This window comes from Oncorhynchus keta, chromosome 26 (genome assembly GCF_023373465.1).
Source record: "Oncorhynchus keta strain PuntledgeMale-10-30-2019 chromosome 26, Oket_V2, whole genome shotgun sequence".
NCBI lineage: Eukaryota > Metazoa > Chordata > Actinopteri > Salmoniformes > Salmonidae > Oncorhynchus > Oncorhynchus keta.
Genome location: NC_068446.1, coordinates 13,438,198 through 13,452,313, shown reverse-complemented (window position 1 = coordinate 13,452,313; position 14,116 = coordinate 13,438,198). Strand labels below are relative to the sequence as shown.

The following is a 14,116-nucleotide window of genomic DNA, read 5'->3' as shown; positions in this document are numbered from 1 at the left end:
CATCATTACGCACATCAGCACTCATTGGACACACCTGGACACCTGGCCCCTCTATATCTGTCTGTTCCTCAGTTCCCCTGTGTCAGCATTATTGTTGTTTTGTTTTCCCCTGCCCAGACTCTGTCCGTATTCTATTCCTGTCCGTGTTTCATGAAATGTTCTCTCCCTGTACTTGCTTCTCGTCTCCAGCGTCTGTCCTTACAGAATGCTGACACCAATATTTGAAGCATCAGAGAGGTTTTTGTTTTCTGTTTTGTTGGTGATGTCGGGCCCGGGTGCCGCTGCTGTAGGAACCAGAGGTTGCCTCAGCTGGCTCATCGGGCTTCCACACCTTAGCTGGTTCGAGAGGTTTCCATGCCTCGGTTGGCAAAAAAACATAAAGCTTGATTTGATTTGATCTGATAAACTCAGTCACTGAGTCAGTGTATACGTCAATGTTATTCTCAAAGGCAACTCAGAACATATCAACATACAATCTTGAAGCATAGATTCTGATTAGTCAGACCAACGTTGAACAATCCTTACCATGGATACTTCATGTTTAAGTTTCTGCCTATAGGAAGGGAGGAGCAGAATGGAGGCGTGATCTGATTTGCCGAAGGAAGGGCGCTGGGGAGGGCTAATTTAGCCGTCCCGGGAAAGGGGAGTAACACTTGTCAATAATTCCATGACTGTTTTCTACAAATGCTTTTGGAGACTGTCTTTTTAATTTACAATGATTACATCAAGGTAGCTAGTGAAAAGAAAGTTAGCTAGCTGATTACATTTAATTAACTTAGCTAAACAGTGTGTAAAGTTAGCTAGCTTGCAGCTCAGTTGAGTTAGCCTACAAAGTATCCTACTACTATTACTGTTTTAACATTTTTCAAAATGTATTTACTTACTTAAATAGGTTCTCCCACTGCAACCTGGTCCCTAACTCAGAGGTGTGAAGTGGTCTCTGCCACTGTACAATGGGGTCAAGCTGAGGCAAGGGATGGTAGCCTACCTAAGCAGTAAACCGACAAAGGTTAACTGCCTTGCTCAAGGGCAGAACAACACATTTTTACCATGTTGGCTCGGGGACTCGATCCAGCAACCTTTCGGGTACCTAGCCAATGCTCCTACCTGCCAGGCTACCTACCGCCCATTTACAGAAGACTCTAAAGATCATTATCTTATCCTAGGTTCCAGTGATTCATTCCTGAAGTGCGTAATTTATACCTGCAGCCTTTATGTACAAAACCTTCTAACCTGTATCAATAAATCCTCAGACATTAACCATTCAAACCTTCTCCCTATCTCTGATACTGAAGAGACAAACGTTGTAGCCTTTTACTGCTGGGGTGCAGAGAGACAACAGGTCAGAAGAACTTTGCACCACCTCAACAAAACTCACCACTGGATCCTTCCTACGAGGACAAGCCTCGTAGGAAGGGTTTGAGGGTTAAATGTTACTATCTCAGGCCTGTGTACTAGCCACACTAGTTCTGCTTATCTGGCCCTTATGGCATAGTTCAGGGGTACATACTTTTTTCTTCTTCAGGCTATGAGGTAAAATCTTTCCCCATTTTACTCCATGAGCCAAGATGGCTGCCAGCCTATTGTGTCTCACACTCACCCAAGATGGCCGGCCTATAACATCATCACGTCCTGGTCTCTCCCAAGATGCCTGCCCCCATGGCCTTGTTATTGTCTACACCTTAACATCATTGCATGCTAATGCTATCTATTAGCCTTGCGCGCTAACTGTATAGCTTTTACGTTGTCTGCCATGTCCAAGAGCCTGTGGTCTATCAGCCTAGCATGCTATCCTGCCTCTGTATATACTGTCCTGTACTACTAGCCTGTTATTGCCTAACCTAGTGTGCTACATGTATACTGTCATATTGTGTGCTACATTATCTGGGTCCTACTAGCCTCTCTGTGTAGCCAATATTGCTGACGTACTAGTACTGCTCATGCTACTGCTATTCCTTTGTACATCCTGTAGCCTGTTCTGTTCATTGTGTGCTATTAGCCAATATATTGCTTGCCACTTTACAATGATGCAGTTATTAGCACTGCTATTACTACGGTAGCATTACAATTACATTGTTATTACTGCCTTTGTAGCTATAACAGTTGTACATTGTCTGATTCTTTCTCTCTTGTCTTTTCCTAGACAACCACTATCCCTTTCACTACTACCATCAGTCCAATTCCTATCTGTGTGTGTATGTGTGCCTGTCTGTCTTGAATGTGGAATAAAGTGTGTTCTGTACATCTGTCTCCTACTTGTCATTATCTGCCTTCTACCAGAGGACAGTTGTACCAACATGTTAAAGCAGCACCTCTATTGGAGTCCACCGCCAGTTAGTGCTACTCTTTTTCACTTTTAGAATCCCTCAGTGCAGAAGGGTTCCAAAAGCCATCTTTGGTGGTCCCCATAGGAGAACCCTTTTGTGGAAAGGGTCCTACCTGAAACCAAAAATGGTTCTTTAAATGTTCTCCTACGGGGACAGCAGAAGTACACTTTTAAGTTCTAGATAGTACCTTTATTTCTAAGTGTGTTGACAGGGTTAGGTTGTGTAAGGGTTAGTTTGTAAAGGGTTAGGTTCTGAAAGAGTTTGTTTGTAAAGGGTTAGGTTCTGAAAGAGTTAGTTTGTAAAGGGTTAGTTTGTAAAGGGTTAGGTTGTGAAAGGGTAAAGTTGTGAAAGGGTCACCTTATGAAAGAGTTAGGTTGATCTGAAAGAGACAAAAAGACAACGTTGCGGGGGATCCCTTTGATGATGAGTCATACAGGTCACTGACTGTGTTGCTGTGGTATCGGCTGTTCTCTGAACCCTTAGTTACTGGAACATACCAGTAACATCCACCCATCCATCTGCCCACTCAAAGTCCAAAGCTATGAACCTTACAGCCAGCCGGTGATTATGTGTTAGCATTCCCTGCTAAGCGTGTGTCCCTGTCTCCCCTGCCCACCAACATCCTGTCTGTTTAGCTTTGATAGTTTACTTCTCCCCAGTGGAAGTTTACACAAACCTTTCTGTCATTATTTAATACCCAAGAGTCTCGTGGTTACTCTCTTATATTCATCATTTTACTTCCCAATTCCCACCACCACATGAGAGGCGAGATGTGGAGTAGGATGTGTAAAGAAAGTCAAGTGCATAGGAGCCTGTGGGTGCTGAGTTCTAAAGAGGAGACACTACCACAAGCACCACATTGACTGTGTTCCAAATGGCACCCTATTCCCTTAATAGTGCACAACTTTAGACCATAGCCCTAAAAAAAAAGTAGTGCACTATAGGGAATAGGGACACAGACAGACACTAAGGACACAGACAAACACAAGTCCCTGTGTCTACGGGGGCCATCTGATCTGCTGGTTAAGTACACAGCACTCTGCCTGGTCATAAATCACTCTTTACTGAGGGATGTCAGAGCCCAGAGTGGTTGCTCTGGTCCCTCCATGGCTGACATGCAATCACCTTCAGCACACAAACACACACACAACTCCGCAACTACTAATCCGGACGCTAAATAAGAAATCCCGCTACGCCTTTGGACAATCCATCAAACAGGCAAAGCATCAATTCAGGACTAAGATCGAATCCTTCTACACCGGCTCTGATGCTCGTCGGATATAGCAGGGCTTGCAAACTATCACAGGGAAACCCATCTGAGAGCTGCCCAGTGATGGGAGGCTTCCAGATGAGTTAAATGCCTTCTATGCTCGCTTCAAGGCAAACAACACTGAAGCATGTGTGAGAGCCCCAGCTGTTCAGGACAATTGTATGATCATGCTCCCCGTAACCATTGTGAGTGAGACCTTTAAACAGGTTACATTCACAAGTCCACAGGGCCAGATGGATTACCAGGACACGTACTCGGAGTATGCGCTGACCAGCTTTTTTTTGTATATATAGTGTATGTGAACATCCCTTTGAATTAGTGGATTCGGCTATTTCAGCCACACTTGTTGCTGACAAGTCTATAAAACCAAGCACACGGCCATGCAACCACCATAGACAAACATTTGCAGTAGAATGGCATTACTGAATAGCTCAGTTAATTTTTCAAAATGTCACCGTTATAGGATGCCACCTTTCCAACAAGTCAGTTCATCAAATGTCTGCCTTGCTCGAGCTGCCCCAGTCAACTGTAAGTGCTGTTCTTGTGAAGTGGAAATGTCTAGGAGCAACAACGGCTCAGCTGTGAAGTGGTAGTCCATATAAGCTCACAGAACAGGACCGCAGAGTGCTGAAGCATGTAAGTGCTTAAAACTTGTCTGTCCTCGGTTGCAACACTCACTACCAAGTTCCAAACTTCTTCTGGAAGCAAAGTCAGCACAATAACTGTTCATCGGGAGCTGAATAAAATGGGTTTCCATGGCCGAGCAGCCGCACACAAGCCTAAGATCACCATGTGCAATGCCAAGCGTCAGCTTGAGTGGTTATAAAGCTAGCTGCCAATTGGACTCTGGAGTTGTGGAAACGCGTTCTCTGGAGTGATGAATCACGCTCTACCATCTGGCAGTCGGACTGACGAATCTGGGTTTGGTGGAGGGAAATCTTAACGCTACAGCATACAATGACATTCTAGACGAAATCTGGGACTGAACATCTCATTCTGCAACTGTATCCTGGACTTCCTGACGGGCCGCCCCTAGTTGGTGAAGGAGGCCCTTCAGGGGTGCGTGCTGATTCCCCTTGTGTAGTCCCTGTTCACCCAAACTGCGTGGCCGTGTATTACTCCAACACCGCAATTAAGCTTGCCGACAACATGACGGTGATAGGCCTGATCACTAGGCTAATGAAACAGCCTATCGCAAGGAGGTCAGAAACCTGGCAGACCACTCCCTCAATATGGGCAAGACAAATAAGCTTTTCGTGGACTACAAGAAATGGAGGGCTGAACACGCCCCCATTCACATCGAAGGGGCTGTAGTGGAGTGTCCACATCACTAAGGACCTATCATCATCCAAACACACCAACACAGTCATGATGAGGGCACGACAATGCCAGGACCTCTATACCAGGCAGTGTCAGAGCAAGGCCCTAAAAATTGTCAAAGACTCCAGCCACCCAAGTCATAGACTGTTCTGTCTGCTACCGCATGGCAAGCGATACCGGAGCACCAAGTCTGGGACCAAAAGGTACCTGAACAGCTTCTAACCCCAAGCCATAAGACTGATGGTTACCTGGACTATTTACATTGATCCCCTTTATTATTTAATTCTTAATCTTAATCTTTATCTTAATTGTTTTGCACTTGTTTTGCACTGACACCCCTGCACTGGCTCTATGCACACTCACTAGACTCTACCCACACATTCCCACTACACTAACACTCCACACACACACACACACACACACACACACACACACACACACACACACACACACACACACACACACACACACACACACACACACACACACACACACACACACACACACACACACACACACACACACACACACACACACACACACACACACTACATACTCTCACACACACTTGCATATTGATGCCACACAGACCCACTTTAACAATCTTCACATACGCTGCTGCTGGTCTGTTTATTATATATCCTGATTGCCTAGTCACTTTTACCCCTACCTACATGTACATTACCGTTCAAATGTTTGGGGTCACTTTGAAATGCCCTTGTTTTTGAAAGAAAAGCCCATTTTTGGTCCATTAAAATAATATCAAATTGATCAGAAATACAGTGTAGACATTGTTAATGTTGTAAATGACTATTGTAGCTGGAAACCGCTGATTTTTTAAATGGAATATCTACATAGGCGGACAGAGGCCCATTATCAGCAACCATCACTCCTGTGTTCCAATGGCATATTGTGTTAGCTAATCCAAGTTTATATTTTTAAAAGGCTAATTGATCATTACAAAACCCTTTTTCAATTATGTTAGCACAGCTGAAAACTATTGTACTGATTAAAGAAGCAATAAAACTGGCCTTCTTTAGACTAGTTAAGTGTCTGAAGCATCAGTATTTGTAGGTTCGAATACAGGCTCAAACTGGCCAAAAACAAATAACTTTCTGAAACTGATCAGTCTATTCTTGTTCCGAGAAATGAATGCTAGTACAATGCGTGAAATTGCCAAGAAACGGAAGATCTCGTACAACACTGTGTACTACTCCCTTCACAGAACAGTGCAAACTGACTCTAACCAGAATAGAAAGAGGAGTGGGAGGCCCCGGTGCACAACTGAGCAAGAGGACAAGTACATTAGAGTGTCTAGTTTGAGAAACAGGCTCCTCACAAGTCTGGCAGCTTCTTTAAAAAGTCTGTGTTCTTTTGCCCATCTTATTATATTTTCATTAGCCAGTCTGAGATATGGCTTTTTCTTTGCAACTCAGCATTGTACAAGATCTTCAGTTTCTTGGAAATTTCTCGCTATTACCTCAATTAACTACCTAGTACCCCTGTCCATTGACTCGATACTGGTACTCCTTGTATATTACCTCGTTATTGTTTTAATTGCGTTACTATTTATTTTTTATGTAGCAAATATTTGTATTTTTGTATTCTGCATTTCCATGTAAAGTTTACACCAGTTAAATTTGGTACATGTAACCAATACAATTTGATTTGTTTTGAACCAGATGTCAGTGTGCACTCTCCGTGTGTCAACTTGTGTTTTAGTTTGCAGTGGCACAAACCCATCGCAGCACCACTCCCACCCCCCTGCCATGTATAGTTGAGAGCTGTGGTAGTACATTATTCTCTCTGTGGGTGACCCAGGGCCCGTGTGAAGCTGTCATTCCAAGATGAACGCTGGGCCTCCCACTCAAAGACCTTTGGGTCTGTGCCTGTAGAACCGCTCAGTCCAACAGGCTATCCTGCCTCTGAATGGAGCAAACAAACACAGCTATGTACTGAACAGCTAAGACTGTTCAAACACTTATCATATGCTCTTTCTAATGACACCTAAAGGATTCACTGCATTATTAGAAAAAAAGGTAATATCTTGAACCGAAAGGGATTCTTAGTCTGCCCTCATATAATAACCCTTTGAATAACACTTTTTGGTTCCCAGTAGATCTCTTTTGTTTCCAGGTAGAACCCTTTTGGGTTCCATGTAAAACCCTTTCTACAGAGAGTTCTACACGGAACCCAAAAGGGTTGTACCTGGAATCAAAAAGGGTGATATTTTAGACCAGACACACGATAGCTATTGCCTTTCAACTGTTTGATAACAGCTATTGGTTTCAGTAGAGGCAAGTATGGGATAGGTTGTTCCTGTAAAGGATGTGGTCGTGGTTAGTAAAAGGTTTTGAACATGCCTGCAATGACACTAGTTTTCCCATCATCATTTACCGTCATGTACCGGCATCTCCATCAGATCTTTCACTATGGACATGGCTGTTTTGAGCTGTGAATGGTTTTTGCATTTAGCTCGTGGAGCCATAATAATAAATCAGTTCTCTTTCTCTCTTATCTTTTGCATCCAACAGCCCACTGTAAAAAAAATGGTTTAGCCACAATGTTTAGTGAACCACATTGTACAGTCATGTGGTGTTTCCTCTCTCTCTCATCCGCTGTATTTAAGGTGCAGCTCCGTAAGTGTAGAAAGCTCCTTTTAAAAAGACACAATAGTGTCCCTGTCAACCTCAATGGTCTGTTTACTTTCGGTCTTCTATTGTACCTCTCGCCTTTGCCTCCACTGAGAAACTCTCTGTGATCAAAAGTTGAAAGTAAAGTAGTAGTATGTGGACGCAACAGCTTTGTCATCCTCCCTGCCTCCATTTTCAAAGAATGTTACTTTTTACGTCCATCCCCTGTAAAGTACCTAATTGTTTCCTCTGCATCTCCTGTCCTCTACCCCCCTATCCATTCTGTCTCTCCATCTTCCCTCTCTCCCCACCTATCCTCTCCTCCCTCCCTGTCTCCTGTTCGCAGTCCTGGACTCATAACATTTCTAAAGAGAAGGAGTTCCTGATTAAGCTGGTGAAGGCCGGGGTTATACAGGACTTGACCCATGGGATCTGTGGCTCAGGGTGCTGATGACAACATCCAGCCAATCCCAGATCGCAGAGAGATATGGAGGAGAAACACAGGGGCATCATTGTGACGTCCTGCTCTGTTCCCCTCAACCTAACCTTCACCGCTGGCTGAGGCATACTGTTGTCAGGACAGAAGGCTGGTGAAGGGTTCTGAAGCGTTCCTATCTCTGACAGAAGATAACTGTGGTAGATGGCATCTTCACTGGACTTCATTGGAGAGATACACAACACTCTAGAATACTCTAGAACAAAGGGAACTTGAACTCTGTTGAATGCGGAGTTATACTATTCTATTTTATGATTTGCTGCAGTGTGACAATAGTTTGAAGTTTTATTAGTCATATGTATGGGATAAACATGGTATACCGTCCAACTAAATGCTTACTTGCAAGTTCTTTCTCGACAATGCAACAACAATAATAAATTATAAAGAATATGAACATAAAGTAAATGGCTCAGTTGAATAGAATATTTTTTTTTGTATAAGTATAATACAGGAAGGCACAATTTATAGTCCAGCATTTATCTGTGGGTTTTGGGCAGGAGGGGATTTAGGGGCAAGTGTTTAAATTGTGCAGTATTTAGCAATCGCAATATGTCTGGAAGCAGCATTTGTAATGTGTGTGTGCGTGTGTGCATGTGTGTGTGTGTGTGCCTGTGTGTGTGTGCGCGCGCTAAAGTGTGCTAAGGTGCTGAGAATCAGAGAAGGTGGTCAGTCAAGTTCAAATGTTCAGTAGTCTGATGGCTGGTAGATACAAATTGTCACTGAGCCTTTTGGTATCAGACCTCATGCTCCGATACCGTCTGCCTGACGGTAAGGGAGTAAACAACTTGTGTGCGGAGGTCCTTGATGATGCTTGGAGCTTTCCTCGGGCACCGTTTCGAGTAGATGTCCTAGATGGGTCGGAGCACGGTCCCAGTGATGCGGTGGGCCGTCTTCACCACTCGCTGGAGGGCCTTGTGGGCGTGAATGGAACGATTCCTGTATCAGGCCGTAATGCAACCGGTCAGGGCACTCTCGATGGTGCATCGGTAGTATTTGGAGAGGACCCGGGGTGACATGCCAAATTTCTTCAGTCGCCTTAGGGATTACAGACGCTGACAAGAGTGGTGGTGTTGTTGGTCCATGACAAGTGATGTGGACACCGAGGAACTTAAAACTGCTGACTCAATTACAGTATTATGAAAAGATGGACCGAGAATATCTTTGGAGGAGGAAGAAGTGCATACCTCTGCTCATACAGTATACTTGAATATATTCAGTCACTACATACGCATCGCAGAAACTGCTGTTACTGTTCTTAAACTGTTATTTATTTTAATATCTCGTAATGGCTGCGGTGCCCTCTTTATCTGGGCTTCGTCATTATAGGATGGTTGACGCCGGGTTAGCAAATAATGCACATACGTATTCTGTTCTACTGTATCAGGAAGCAGAGATGCTCAACTTCCTTCCTTCCCACCTTTTACGATGTATTACAATGATTTACCTTTAGAGATTACTTTGTTCTACTCTGTCTTTTTTTTTCAACGCAAAGAAGATGAGTGAACAATCAATCCCCTCACTAGATAAACATATATTATTTGTAAGAGCCTATATTTTATTTTACTGTTCTCTGTGAGAAACACTGGGCTTTGTGTGATCTTTCCAAACACTGAACTGTCCTGGATCACGTTTCACACTGTTACTCTGGTTTTAATGCTGTTATCTTGACACCCAATTACAGGGCTCTCCAACTCTGTTCCTGGGGAGCTACCATCCTGTAAGTTTTCGCTCTAACACTAATCTAGTACACCTGATTCTAATAATTAGCTGGCTGATTAACTGAATTAGGTTAGTTGGAGAAACAAACAAACAGGAGGGTGGCTCTCCAGGAACAGGGTGGTAGACCCCTGCCCTATTGCCTATGTACTGTATGTACTACTTTTGGCCAGGAGCCTATACATCATTAAACAGACAATCTTATCCAGTCCGACTTACAGGAGCAATTAGGGTTTAGTGCCTTGCTCAAAGGAACAATTTTTATCTAGTTGGCTAGGGGATTTGAATCAGCGACCTGAATGCTCTTAACTGCTAGGCTACCTGCAGCCCTTTAGGGAATAGGGTGTCATTTGGGATGCATCCTTTATGTCAGGCCTCTGCATGGCCCGCAAACATACTCTGTTACTACTGACTACTGTCAGTTGTTGTATAAACATTATAATTTCTTTGTTTTTGCCCAAATTCATTGACATTTTTTAAGAAATAATATGTGGTGTCTTAACTGCCATTCTCTGATCAATTACATATGGTCTTATTTTCTACCTTTTTGGTAGAGTAAAATACATTACAGTAAAATGGATTACAGTAATTTACTGGAAGAAAGTGGCCAATAATTTACTGGAATTAATTTTACAGTACAGCTACTGTAATCTATTTTACGGTAATGCATTTAACGCTTCCAAAAATGTTACTGTAATCTAATTTACAGTATATTACTGGAATTACACATGCAGCGACATATTACGCAGTGTTCTTTGCAAGTTCTCATTTTGATATTTACATTTTGATCATTTAGCGTGTGCTCTTGTCCTTAGCAATTTACAGTCAAATCGAATGTATCAAATTTATCGTGAAATGCTTACTTACAAGCCCTTAAACAACAATGCAGTTCAAGAAATGGAGTTTTAATAATATTTACTAAATCAACTAAAGTAAAAAATGTAATAAAACGTTACACAATAAAATAACAATACCGGGGTTATAGTCTTTGGAAGGCCCTTTTCTTTGAACTGAGAAAATGCTTCAGATTCATGCAGGAGACATCTGTATACAGCACTGCATTTGCTGCATTAACGGAGGTGAATACTTTCAACAACAGTGTCCAATACCACATTGTAGATCTTGATTTTGTAATCCATGTCTGCATTAGTAATGGGCTCATCTTCTGCCAACTCACCTGGCTTTCTCTTCTTTTTTTTGTTCTCTTCTCTGGGAGAGCAGTCTACGCTTCGGCATCACAGTCCTGCTACTCCTCCAGAATGCCATTGGCCCACTCAACGAAGTTGTCTGCTGCCCTCTTCAAACCCTCAAAGTCTTGTCACACTTTCTCAGGTTATCCTCCATTCCCGTAACCAAGTGCTGTGCTGTTACAATATCCATGCCACTTGTTTGCAAGTATTTAGAGAGAGGGGATGTCTGCTCAAAGATCCTGAGAAAAACCTCAGCTGTAAGTATGGTTTCATACTTTGGGAGAGCATCCTTGTACCCTTGGGCCTTGCAGGTTTTATTGTTACATTATTTTCCATTATTTCCATAGTGATGACCACATTCGTGTAAAGTGCATGGTCAGGCTTTGCAAAGCTTCCAAATACTTTCCTCAAGCCCTTGTCTTTGGCCCACCAGCGTGTTTCATCAATTACATCAAGCCGTCTGTGTCTCCTGTCCTCACTGGTTTCCTCCCATAGCTTCATGCGCTTGTAGGAATCTCGAACGAACACTACAATGTCATTCAGTAGTGAGAAAAGGGATTCACTTGCCACAACAACCCCAGTGGTGTCAGTTAGAACAAGGTTGATTACATGTGAGTAACACCATATGTGACTGTACGTACATACCCCAACCAGAAGCCATGGATAGAGCTTCCGATTTCAAGATGTAGGACTCTAACCCGGAAGCTTACAAGAAATCCTGCTATGCTCTGCGACGAACCATCAAACAGGCAAAGCTTCAATACAGGGCTAAGATTGAATCATACTACACCGGCTCCAACGCTCGTCTTATGTGGCAGGGCTTGCAAACTATTACAGACTACAAAGGGAAGCACAGCCGCTAGCTGCCCAGTGACACGAGCCTACCAGACGAGCTAAATCACTTCTATGCTCGTGTCGAGGAAAGCAACACTAAGGCATGCATGAGAGCACCAGCTGTTCCGGACGACTGTGTGATCACTCTCTCCATAGTCGACGTGAGTAAGACTATTAAACAGGTCATCAAACACAAGGCTGCATGGCCAGACGGGTAACCAGGACGTGTGCTCCGGGCATGTGCTGACCAGGTGGCAGGTGTCTTCACTGACATTTTCAACATGTCCCTGATTGATTCTATAATACCAACATGTTTCAAGCAGACCACTATAGTCCCTGTGCCCAAGAACACAAAGGCAACCTTCCTAAATGACTACAGACCCATAGCACTCACGTCCGTAGCCATGAAGTGCTTTGAAAGGTTTGGCATGACCCACATCACCACCATTATCCCAGAAACCCTAGACCCACTCCAATTTGCATACCGCCCAAACATATCCACAGATGATGCAATCTCTATTGCACTCTACACTGCCCTTTCCCACCTGGACAAAAGGAACACTTATTTGAGAATGCTATTCATTGACTACAGCTCAGCGTTCATCACCATAGTACCCTCAAAGCTCATCACTAGGCTAAGGATCCTGGGACTAAACACCTCCCTCTGCAACTGGATCCTGGACTTCCTGACAGACCGCCTCCAGGTGGTGACCTTTCGGTCACTAGCCCAACACTCTACCACTAGGCTACCCTGCCGCCCTGAGGCATTTAGTTCATCTGGTAGGCTCGCGTCACTAGCAACACATCTGCCATGCTGATCCTCAACACTGGAGCTCCCCAGGGGTGTGTGCTCAGTCCCCTCATGTACTCCCTGTTCACCCACGACTGCATGGCCAGGCAACACCAGCATTAAGTTTGCTGACGACACAACAGTGGTAGGCCTGATCACTGACAATGACGAGACAGCCTATAGGGAGGAGGTCAGAGACCTGGCCGGGTGGTGCCAGAATAATAACCAATCCCTCAACGTAACCAAGACTAAGGAGATGATTGTGGACTACAGGAAAAGGAAGACCGAGCACGCCCCCATTCTCATCGACGGGACTGTAGTGGAGCAGGTTGAGAGCTTCAAGTTCCTTGATGTCCACATCAACAACAAACTAGAATGGTTCAAACACAACAAGACAGTCGTGAAGAGGGCACGACAAAGCCTATTCCCCCTCAGGAAACAAAAAATATTTGGCATGGGTCCTGAGATCCTCAAAAGGTTCTACAGCTGCAACATCAAGAGCAGTGGTTGCATCACTGCCTGGTACGGCAATTGCTCGGCTTCCGACCGCAAGGCACTACAGAGGGTAGTGCGAATGGCCCAGTACATCACTGGGGCTAAGCTGCCTGCCATCCAGGACTTCTACACCAGGTGGTGTCAGAGGAAGGCCCTAATAATTGTCAAAGACCCCAGCCACCTCAGTCATAGACTGTTCTCTCTACTTCCGCATGGAAAGCGGTACCGGAGTGCCAAGTCTAGGACAAAAAGGCTTCTCAACAGTTTTTACCCCCAAGCCATAAGACTTCTGAACAGGTAATCAAATGGTTACCCGGACTATTTGCATTGTGTTCCCCCCAACCCCTCTTTTACGCTGCTGCTACTCTCTGTTCATCATATATGTATAGTCACCTTAACCATATCTACATGTACATATTACCTCAATCAGCCTGACTAACCTGTGTCTATATGTAGTCTCGCTACTTTTATTACATCCATTTTCTGTTTGTGCCATTTTTGGAGTGGAATACATTGGGAATGACTCATTGAGGGGTTTGTTTTGGGTGATACTGAAAAAATAAGTCAAAATCCTTGGACTGAGGACGGGCAAAATAATCAAATGGATTTTCAGTGCTTTCGCTGTCCCATTCTATTTTCCCTGTACTGGGCTCTGAACCTCTCTCTCTCTGCACATCTGGCTGCTCTGCAGAATGAGACATTGTAAATAACCTCAATTTAAACTTGTATAACTTGTGCAGTCATCAATTGTATGCCCCCCGATTACAGTCCTACTGATAATCTCATAAATAAAGCACATATGAATCTGAAATCATAGCCTACATGTTTAGGTTTGTGCTCTTTACTTGTACCTGAAGGTTCCTGCTCGGAGTCTGACTCTGAACTGACCACCATCTCCAGTTCTGCAGGAGCACCTGAAGCCCTAGTGGTGCTGCTGCTTCCTTCTCCACCTTTGCAAAGAAAATACTCTATTATCATAGACACTATCATTAGTGTAATACAGCTCTGGAAAAAATTAAGAGCGGTCTCTTAATTTGGAGTGGCC

General features: G+C 43.9%; 1 protein-coding gene across 2 annotated transcripts in view; it reads left to right on the top strand.

Annotated features, from left to right (window-relative positions):
* LOC118371481 (CMP-N-acetylneuraminate-beta-1,4-galactoside alpha-2,3-sialyltransferase-like) overlaps positions 1-8,515 on the top strand; it is a 101,739-nt gene extending 93,224 nt beyond the window's left edge. Inside the window, exon 11 of one of the 2 annotated variants that reach the window (XM_035756938.2) lies at positions 7,897-8,515. In XM_035756938.2, coding sequence (XP_035612831.1) covers positions 7,897-8,001 — 105 coding nt within the window. In that variant the 3' untranslated portion in view covers positions 8,002-8,515. The remainder of the gene's footprint in view (positions 1-7,896) is intronic. The other variant, XM_035756937.2, reaches the window with a different exon arrangement.
* Positions 8,516-14,116: the final 5,601 nt, after the last annotated feature.